General features: G+C 29.7%; 1 protein-coding gene across 1 annotated transcript; it reads left to right on the top strand.

The window, feature by feature from the left end:
• Window positions 1-5,534: 5,534 nt before the first annotated feature.
• On the top strand, window positions 5,535-9,688 carry LOC129316540 (histone-lysine N-methyltransferase SUVR4-like). Its single transcript, XM_054960960.1, has 8 exons — window positions 5,535-5,729; window positions 6,006-6,153; window positions 7,132-7,316; window positions 7,497-8,051; window positions 8,503-8,768; window positions 9,082-9,148; window positions 9,314-9,364; window positions 9,569-9,688. Exons 1-8 carry the CDS (start codon window positions 5,535-5,537, stop codon window positions 9,686-9,688), a joined length of 1,587 nt encoding a protein of 528 aa, XP_054816935.1.
• Window positions 9,689-10,484: the final 796 nt, after the last annotated feature.

Raw genomic sequence — 10,484 nt, 5'->3', positions numbered from 1 at the left:
AAGCTAAGGTAAATGTATTAAAAATAGGGCCCACAACTAGAAAATTGCAATTTAGATTTTATTTTATTTTTAACTTCCAATTTTCTACGAAGGATTGAAATTTATCTTGACTAAATCTATTTTTTTAATTACATAAAAATTCAAATATTTAAAAAAAAGATGAGTATTAGTGCTTAAAAATATAAATATCATACATTTACCCATTAATATATCATTCTATAAAGAAATTTATTTCATTTGTCACTAGAAAAGGATAAATGTCTTAAAATTTGCGTAAAATATTTTGTTCAATGAATTTGATAGATGAGAGGGAAAGTATTTTACAAAGGAGAGTGAAGGAATTTTAATGACTCCCAATTTAAAGTAGAGTGTTATATTTTGTATCTTCTTACCATTTTGTTTTAACAAAAAAGAATATGGAAATATTTTTTCATTCTTATTTTAACTAAATGGGGCGAGCAAAATCCCTTCTTTCTATCAAAACAAGCCTTTAAGTTTGTGAGGGTGATATAGGTTTTTGTCCCTTTAATGGTTAGAAATTTGGTTATTAACTATGCTTGAAGAATATATCATGTCAACAATAAAGATGCATAATCTATATTAAAATAATTAATTCTAATAAAGATCGAAATCTGTATCCACAAACCAAAAATGACAAAAAAAAAAGTAACAAATATCAACCAATAAATATTCAACATGTCATTGGGTTCACCTAACATCGTTGATAAATTTCCAAGACAAAAACAAATACGCACATTATAGGTGATGATCGGCTTTCTCTCCTCAATTTTTAGTCATATTTTGTTCTCATTTCTGTCAAGTGACTTTGTATAATCCTATGTAAACCTCTTTGTTTGCTCTTATTGTTTTAATATCCTTCACGTTATCATTGGGTTCATGGAAAAACTTTGTACTTGTTACAGGGCTTTCATTTTTTTGAATGGTGACCTTTGTAAAGAATATAGTATTTACTGTTACATGTAGCTTGAGTGATAGTGCTTTTGTTAACATTGTAGAAAACGATGAAGCATAAAACTATTGAAGTTATTTTGATTTTTGGAGGGCGTAACGTATTAGGATGCAAATTTGCTATGGCTTATTATTATCACTTTAGGACCACCCTTTCCTTGGTTTACACAATTAAACTTGTTAAACTTTTTCTCCCAAAATCAATAGGAAGTCAATTTTTCCCAAAACTATTTCTCAAATTCTATATGACTTTCAGTTTGCTTGGTGTATAAGGAACCTTTAATGTTGATGTTTTTATAAACAAATGTTTTCCTCTATTTGTCTAGTTGGAAAGGCTATTCCTTTGCTGATATAATAATGATACCTTATCATATGCTTATATAACATAGTCTCTAGCCAAAGAGAAAAAGTAAAGGGATTTGATCCAAGATGAAAATTGAGAGTTAATGTTAATAATTGGAAATGTTGTTAGTTTTAGCACTTGATGTAGTAATTTAAATACTTTAGTTGGCTATAGATTATTTTATTAAAATCACTTATTCAAATTTCTTTTGCTATGTTCTACTAAAACAGTTCGATTGTTTTGTTTATTATGATACATCACTTTGTTTTTTATTCATTTTTTCACTAATTTTTGCTTTTTAACAGTTCTTTGATTTAGCAATGATTGTCCTTATCTTGTGCCAAACTCATGTGAGATAGGATGGTTTTTTACAATACATTAACCTTTTGATTAACAATATACTTAATATTTAGTTATAGATATATAGCATAATGACATCGTATAATTCATATAGCTAACTAACTTCACCCAGTGGAATAAAGCTCTGTTTTGTATTCATCTATGATGTTGTACATATGAGTGTGTAAGTACGCACATAGAATTAAAAATAATTTAATAAGTACACCCTAAACCTTTCTAGTTTTTGTTTGATATGAAACATAAGGAAGTGTTGTAACTAGTAAGCACAATTCTATTTACGATTCTTAAATTAGAAGCTTATTTGTACAGCATTCCCTTGAAAGCCCAAGTCTATTAACTGTGTTAGAAATGCAATTTTTGTTGTTTATAAACTAGGTCTGCTAATAACTAAGATATCAAGTTAGAAGTGTGAGGGTTCAAGTGGACAAATCATACGACCAAATATAGGTCTATTTTTGAAGTGTTTTCTATTAAGTTCTTTAAAAAGATTGTGATAAATGAATATATTTTACAACTTAATATGACATGATTGGGTGTTTAAAAAGAGTTCCTTAACGTTAAATTTTTGGAGAATATAATTAAGAACCTCTAAAAGGATTTAATATTTGATAAGGACATGAATGGATTAGATACTTGTTAAAATAAGAATTTTACTTTTTAATTGTTATTGTTTACTTGTTAGCTGTTCTAGGGTCCTTTATTGATATTTTCCCTTCCATTTTTTGTTGTTGAACTTACAGGAAACACCTAAGCGATTTTATATGAGAGTTTTGTCCTAAAATTCAATATTGTTCTTCCTTTTAATTTAAGATCTTTTATTTCCTTATATTGTATTGACATATCAGACTAAGACTTTTGCATTGAATTGCAAAATGTTATCTTTAGAAATAAAATGAAATTCAAATCCGCTTAATTTTGTTCTTGCATCATATTTATTGGGTTAATATCCCTTATCTTATAAAATAGTGCTTACCAAATATGTTTGCTTGAGTTACTTATCTCTGATGGATATGAAATTCATAGAAAGTATTATCTATTGATTTTTGTCCATTTTTGCTTCACTTATGTGTGTTTACTTCTTCTCATTTTTCTTCTTTGTCCTCACTTGCCTTAAATGACATATTGCAATTATGTAACGGTAATGATTATAATAGTCCCAAATATGATGAACAGCTACAATCAATATGATTTCCCCCCTTTGCCTCTTGACATGAGTTTACCAAAAATATCCACCTTTTAATTAATTTATATATTTATTCATTTCTCTCGGTTTCATTGTTGTGTTGTTCTCAGCAGAACAGCGTAACACTATGAATTGACATCCTAAAATTCTTTATAATTTACTAAGGATGATGCCATCTAGCCTCTTGCAATGATCAGTAATTCCTTATCTTTCATGTTCTCCTTTCTTTGAGAGTTGTTCAAAGTTCCTTGTAGGAATTTTTGCATCACCTTATTTTCGTGGCCTTTTTTGAGTTTTATAACTTATTTCTTCAATGGTCTTTAAACATATAAATAAATATCTATCATCATAGACTTCAATTACTAGGTAGTAAATTAATTATATATGTAATTATCCATTTCTATCCATATATAGATATACATAGGTGTGTGTAATTTATGTAACCTAACCTAAACAAACACAATTCTACAATTCTCCATCTCCAGCGGCTACACACATATAGGAGCAAGCTAGAGTGAGAGAACTTAGCATGGGAGGGACAAAGTTTTACTTAGTCTCTACAATAATATTTCTATGACTAGGTAAGTATTCCAAAATTTTTATTTTAACTATTTATCCTCTTTGTTTGTAGATTCTTGATGGTAGAAAATATAGGATACGTTATATTGTGAATTTTTGGGTCTTTTTGTTGAAAGATGGTTAATCTAATAACATATCTAGATCTATTTTGAGGTCTTGTGAGGTTTAATATCTACACATGATTGTTTATATGATTTGAGGACTCTTAGACTAAGGTTTAAGGTTTAAAGGCAGTACTTGAGATGAATATAGGTTTAAAATCAATGGTTTAGAATAAAAAATTTTTACAAAGTTATAAATATTGAGAAAACTAGTTTATATAAATGATTGAGATAATTAGAGGGAATTTTAATTAGTTAAGATTCAATCCAAATTAGCCATTTGAGATAGGTATATGTGTAACTACTCTTATGGGTTGTGTAAATTAACTTCATCATGTTACCATGGGCACGACGAAACCATGATTTGTTTTATTGGCTTTTGAGAAAGGAGGTAATCACATTCTTTTACTTTGGTTGCTTGATTGTATGGTTAATGTTTTTATTTATGTCTAATTTTCTTTATTATAAAAAATAATTATATATGTATATAACTAAGCATAATAGCTTACACTGCTATTATATAATTTTATAAACTATTGTTGAGTAAGACTATTGTTAGGTGTTACCATGATTTTTCTTGAGAATCATGTATATATATTTTATGAATTATATAGTTATAATTTTTGAAAAATGAGGCTACAACTACTTGAATATGTGGGAGGTTATATGTTTTCATGATTGTGATCACGCAATTTACAACCACCTTATGCACGATGGTTGGCCATTCTTAAGGTCCTTGGTATCTTATATGGAGACAGCCCTTGAGGCAGGATGCCTCTATGAGGTGTTTTGAAAGAGAGGGAACTAATGGTTTGATAGTAAGACTAAACTTTTGGCCAGACTATAGTTTGCCATGAATAAGCTTAGTGAAGTCCAGTCACATGGACAAATCTTATAAATTGTGATAGCTCACAGGTTTAGTTAGAGAAGTAATAAGGAGGGTTAAGGATGAAATTTCATGTACGTATGCATGATTTTATATCTCTTTATATGTATAGAATTAAATGGTATTTGTGAATTTGGCCTACTCAACTGACACTTAAGTTTCACTATATGGTCACAAACATTTCAAATGAGCCTAACAGAGTAAAGGGGAAGTGTTCAGAAACTTGAGGCTTAGCTTAAGCAAGCCTTGAGCCCCATTTTAGTTTTCCATATAATCATTTGTCAATTTAGGTCTCATTTGTCATTTGAGATTTATTAGTTAAATTGCTTGTTATTTATATGTGATTGATGAGAGTGATGTTAGTTGAGGTTTGGGGCCATAAGAATTGTATGACTAATTTATTTGGAGTAGATATTTTATTATAGAGTTTTTATGTTAAGACTTTTATTGAGAAATAAATATTTATTTGTTATGGAATGTGATTTGTGTGTCTGCAGATTTTAGTAAGCCTAGACTTTGTAAAATTTAATATTTATTTTTAATTCTTCTTTTTCTACCATAGTATACTCTTTTCTACCATAATAAGGTATTATATGTGGTTTTAAAATATTTAGCTTAAACTTCTATAACTTTAGTAGTCTTTTTTATTAGTTATATTTTTTATCATGAGTAGTTTTCAAGTATATGTTTTATTAGGTGAATTTTCTATGATCTTGGTAGCTTGCTCAAAATTTGTTTAACTCTTTTCTACCATGCTTATCTTTTAAATAAATTGAAAAATATTGGTTTTAAATTTTTAAACCATGATAATTATTTTAATTAGTTTGAATAATTTTATTACCATGATATTTGGCTAAGGTTTTGCGTTGCAATGATTAGGTGCTAAAAATGCATCAAATCTTTCTTAGTTGTTGAATTTTTTTAGATGTATACAAGAAAAAGATTTAATAATTTAGGCATATGAACTTTTAAGTGTATATAGAGATTTAGTAAAATACTATTTGTCTTAATAAGGGAAAAAATGCAGGCACAATGGAGGTGAACATTTTCTTGACAAAAAAGTGGTTCTTTTGTCAGTGTTGAATTAGGAGACAATTACTTATTGAAACTATCATGGCTTCCCATGAAACTCCTAATTCAAGAGTTGCCAAGGCCTTCAATGCTATGAACGACTTGGGAATTTCTCATGATGAAGTAAAACCAGTGTTACAAAAGCTATTAAAATTGCATGACGAGAATTGGGAATATATTGAAGAAGATAACTATCAAACACTTGTAGATGCATACTTTGAGCATAAGGAAGATAAGGTAACTCTTATCAACATCTTTTGTTTATCGTACATTTAAATATCTACTTGTTTGTTCTATTTTTAACTATTATATGTGCATGTTCTCATAAGTTGCTTTAAATTATATATGTTGAGTAATGAGAAAATAAGAATTAACAATTAAACTAAAAGTTATAATCCAGTGATTATTTCTTCATTGCATGTAATAAATCTACATCAAGAAACTTCTTTCCTTTAACTATACTTTTATGTGTATACTTGGCAATTTATACTTTTTCCCTCTGTTTTAAAATAGGAATCAAAAGATAAGAGAAAAGCTCTCATTAGTCATCATGATGGAGAAAGACAAACACAACCATTGGCGAATAAAGATGATGTGCTTTTTTTAACCACAAACAACTCAAGACAAAAATTTACCATGGAAGAGAATGAAATGCCTCCAAGTACTTTTGCACCGAAAATTATTGAATCATTTCAACCTTTGATGAGCAACATGAGATCTAAAATCATTTCTCAATCATTGAACACAAGAATTAGTGAAGTAGAAAAGATATCAAAGTTCCCCAACATATATGTTGTAGATAAAAGGTCAACTTTTGAGGAAGGATCTTCAGCAAGGCATGGGAAAGAACGTATTAATAAGCCTAGCTCTGCTCCTATTCAAAGAGAAAATATACCAAATGAACATAATAGGAGAGAGATACTGAAACAAAAAAATTGGACACAATAAGTTACATCTTGGATCTAGTTCAACAAGTTGCAAAGGTAATGTTGCTAGTCTTGATCAAAGATTCTTACCCATGTTATGCTTTCATATCCCAACCCATTAAATCTTGATCTCAATCTATTTGAATTCATTCTCAATTGTCACCTTTCTACCTACATTTCCTTTCCATCAAAGGGAGAAAGGTTGAAGAAATAATATCAAAGCAATTGATTTATCACATTTATGTTTCCTATTTTTTTAGCAAAAGAAAATATTTGGCTGAAATAAGTTTTTAGAGACAATCCCATTCCTATATATGTTATCTAAATCCAACTCTACTATCTTGTAATTACCTAGTCTTTCTCACAAAATTCTTCTACTATAACAAAATTAACATCACCATCTATGTTTTCACTACTTAATTAGTAAGACTATTTTGCAAGATTTAATGCATTTTTAGGTCAAATGTTCATATCCAAAACAATTGTGGATTATTCTTTCAAGAAAATAATTTGTGCAATTTACCTTGAGCAAAATTATTCAAAGCCTGGTTTGACCTTGTGGACCATTAAAGAAAAATATAGGCCTGTAGAGTTTGATCATGGTGCAAATGTAGGATTTGTTTGGTTAAGAAAATATTATCATCTTCTTGATTAATTTCTTCCTATATGATCCATATTACTATAATGATATAATTGTTTGCTGATTTTCTCAGGTTCGTCTGAAGTTTTGACTAGAAATCATCATATCAAATTGGTGTCATCTCTGTATCTGGATTTAAACAGTGTCATTAATTCTGCACACAATAATAACCCCACAAGCAGCAAGGCTACTATTGACATTGCCTCTTCAGCTTTAGGAGAAGTGAAAATTTTTTTAAACTGTGACCATGCACTTGAACAGCCAAACTTCTTTATTCCAAAGTTAAGTGATGTGATAAAGTTCATGGAGGAGAAGTACTTTCAGCCTAGTAATATTATTGGACCCCAATTTTCTATGATGAATTTATTAAATAGCTTGTGTGACAGTTTTCTTAAATTGGGTATGAATATAAATCAAAAGAATCCACATCCCGAGTTCAACAATGCAAACATATTGACAAATGGACCACAACAAGCTATTGCTCAAGATGAGAAGTTATTTCATTTTCTTAGTGACATAACAAAAGGTTCAGAAAAGGTGAAGATATCATTGATAGATGAGTATGGTAAGGGGGAATTGCCAAATTTTAATTACATGCCACACAATCTAATATATCAGAGTGCTAATGTAAATATTTCACTGGCTCGTATTGCGGATGAAGGTTATTGCTCAAATTGTTCAGGAAACTGTCTTTCTCAATCATTACCTTGTGCATGTGCTCAAGAAACTGGTGGAGAGTTTGCTTACACTCTTCAGGGCTTGCTGAAAGATGAATTTCTAACATCTTGCATGTCTATGAAAAAGGAACCCCAAACTCATCAATTGGTGTATTGTCAAGAGTGCCCACTAGAGAGGTCTAAGAATGAATGCATGCCTGAGCAATGCAAGGGGCATCTAATCAGGAAGTTTATTAAGGAATGTTGGAGGAAATGTGGATGTGACATGCAGTGTGGAAATCGAATAGTGCAACGAGGTTTAAGATGCAAATTACAGGCATGATGCCCTTTAATTTTTTTTTATTCTATATTCAGTGGCAATATGGCTTACTTAACTTTTTTGTTATTAATTTACCATGGTGGAAAGTATATAGAAGTATGGCAACTATAAGTAAAAATATGATTGAGGAAGTGCTATTGACAAAGTAAAAAGGAAGTCTTAATTTTATCAGTGTCATATAATTTTTTAGAGTTATATCTTATAGTATCTCTTCAATACCAAAAATAAAGGCTTCTCATGTGGTTTGAATCAACTTATTTATCATTGTAGTTCGCCACAAGTATCCACTATAAATTTTGTCATCTAGCTATAAGTGTGATAGTTTTTGCCAAAAGAAATTATGTCAAAATTTCATTATTTCATGTATTTTTAACAATATCCTATGTTCATATAGCTATGGTATTTTAATTTATTATAACAGCTATGTTGTTTGTCTCTAAATTCTCAGGTTTTCTTTACTAGTGATAAAAAAGGTTGGGGTCTTAGAACACTGGAAGATTTGCCTAAGGGATCCTTTATATGTGAATATGTTGGAGAAATATTAACCAACATGGAGTTGCATGAAAGAATTATGCACAAAAATGGCAATGACAAACATACATATCCTGTGACCCTTGATGCAGACTGGGGCTCAGAAGTTGTATTAAAGGATGAGGAGGCACTGTGTCTAGATGCAACATATAATGGAAATGTTGCTAGGTTTATCAATCATAGGTAATGTTTATATGTCTATAGGCTTACATTTGAAAAACTAATAATGCATTCTTTAACTTTTGGATGGAATAGCTAATTTTCCAAACTATACAGCTCGGTAGGTAAATATTGTGGTGTAACAACTTGCATATATTTTTGCTCATTTCGAATAAACAAGCCTAACAAAGAATGAATATTGACATTTGGATATGATGCTTTTATTCTGTTAAGGTTCATGAACCAGTATAGCTTTCTTTATTGTGCTCCCCTCTTCTCCCCCTTTCTTTCTTTTTTCATCTAAATTTTTAAAATGATGTGTGCTCTACAATTGCAGATGCTCAGATGCAAATTTGATGGATATTCCTGTTGAAGTAGAGACTCCTGATCGCCATTATTATCATGTAGATATGTGATTTTATATTTTCATTTTACCATTATATTATATATAAGCCTATATAAGGGATTCTTAGTTGCTTGATTTACAAAACTTGGTTTGAGGGGGGGAGGAAACTATATAACTTTTGGAGATATTGAGAGATGACTTGTTTGTTGTTAATTACCTGCAGCTTGCCTTCTTTACTAACAAGAAAGTGAATGTTTATGAGGAGTTAACATGGGTAGGTTGGCTTAAGCCTTAATCAATCAAAAATATATGACATTACATTTGCATCCTTTCCCTCCAAGCATTACTTTTGCGTTGTTTTTTTCAATTATTTTATTAATAAATAGTTTTTTATTTGTATACATGTCATATTATTTCAATTTTCTCAAAGATCATCCTTTTTCTCTCAACAATAAAAAGTGTGTAAAATTATTTGTAGGATTATGGTATTGACTTTGACGATCATGACCATCCTATCAAAGCATTCCAATGTTGTTGTGAAAGCCCATTCTGCCGTGACAAGAAGCGAAAAGGTCAATTAAATAATCTAAGTATTTAGGGTTTGATTTTTCATAATCACAATTCATGGCTTGGTAGTGTTATGAGATAATGTTATAGCAACAATGTAATATTTGATTAAGAATAAGATAGGGTTTTGCATTAGATTGTTTGCTAGGTTTCCTCATTGCTATGTGGAATTTTAGGGAAGCGAAAATTAGAGAAACATGAATGAAGCGAGAGGAGAGTGTAAACCAATATGGGTCAGGGAGATGATTCTTATTTCAACTATTGGAGTTAATGTTGGACTCAAACAGCATCTTTCAGGTACTAACATTGCTTATCAATTTGGTACTTAAATTGTTTTCCCTTTGTTTTTACTTTAATTTATTCTCAGGGAAAATGACAATTAGAGATTGCACAATAACATTAGTCACAATTACATATCCTGAATTATTGAAATTTCAATAACATACTATGGTTCTTACTTTCAATTAAAAAAATGAAAATAGTGGGTTAGAAATCTATTAAATATACTTAAAAATTATTTGTAACATCAGTTGAAAATTTATGAGAGTCAATTGTGAATCACAAGTCAATTTCTTGTATTTTCTTGCTATTGCTTAGGAAATCAACAAAAGAAAGTTGAGAATTTCTATAACATTAATTGAGAATTTATTAAAGTTTGTTGTGAATCTTATTTCAATAAAAAATAATTTATTGCAAGTAAAGGCTACAGTTTGCTATTGGAATTTCAATAATTCATAATCCGTAATTGTCATTAATGTTATTATGGGATCCCTAGTTGTCATTTTCCTTTATTCTCATTAGAATAAAAGCCTTCTTCATTCATAAAA

Source organism: Prosopis cineraria, unplaced genomic scaffold, assembly GCF_029017545.1.
Source record: "Prosopis cineraria cultivar Desert tree isolate PC_DT_omini unplaced genomic scaffold, ASM2901754v1 PC7, whole genome shotgun sequence".
In the NCBI taxonomy this organism is placed as follows: Eukaryota; Viridiplantae; Streptophyta; class Magnoliopsida; order Fabales; family Fabaceae; genus Prosopis; species Prosopis cineraria.
This window is presented reverse-complemented; position numbering and strand designations above follow the sequence as displayed.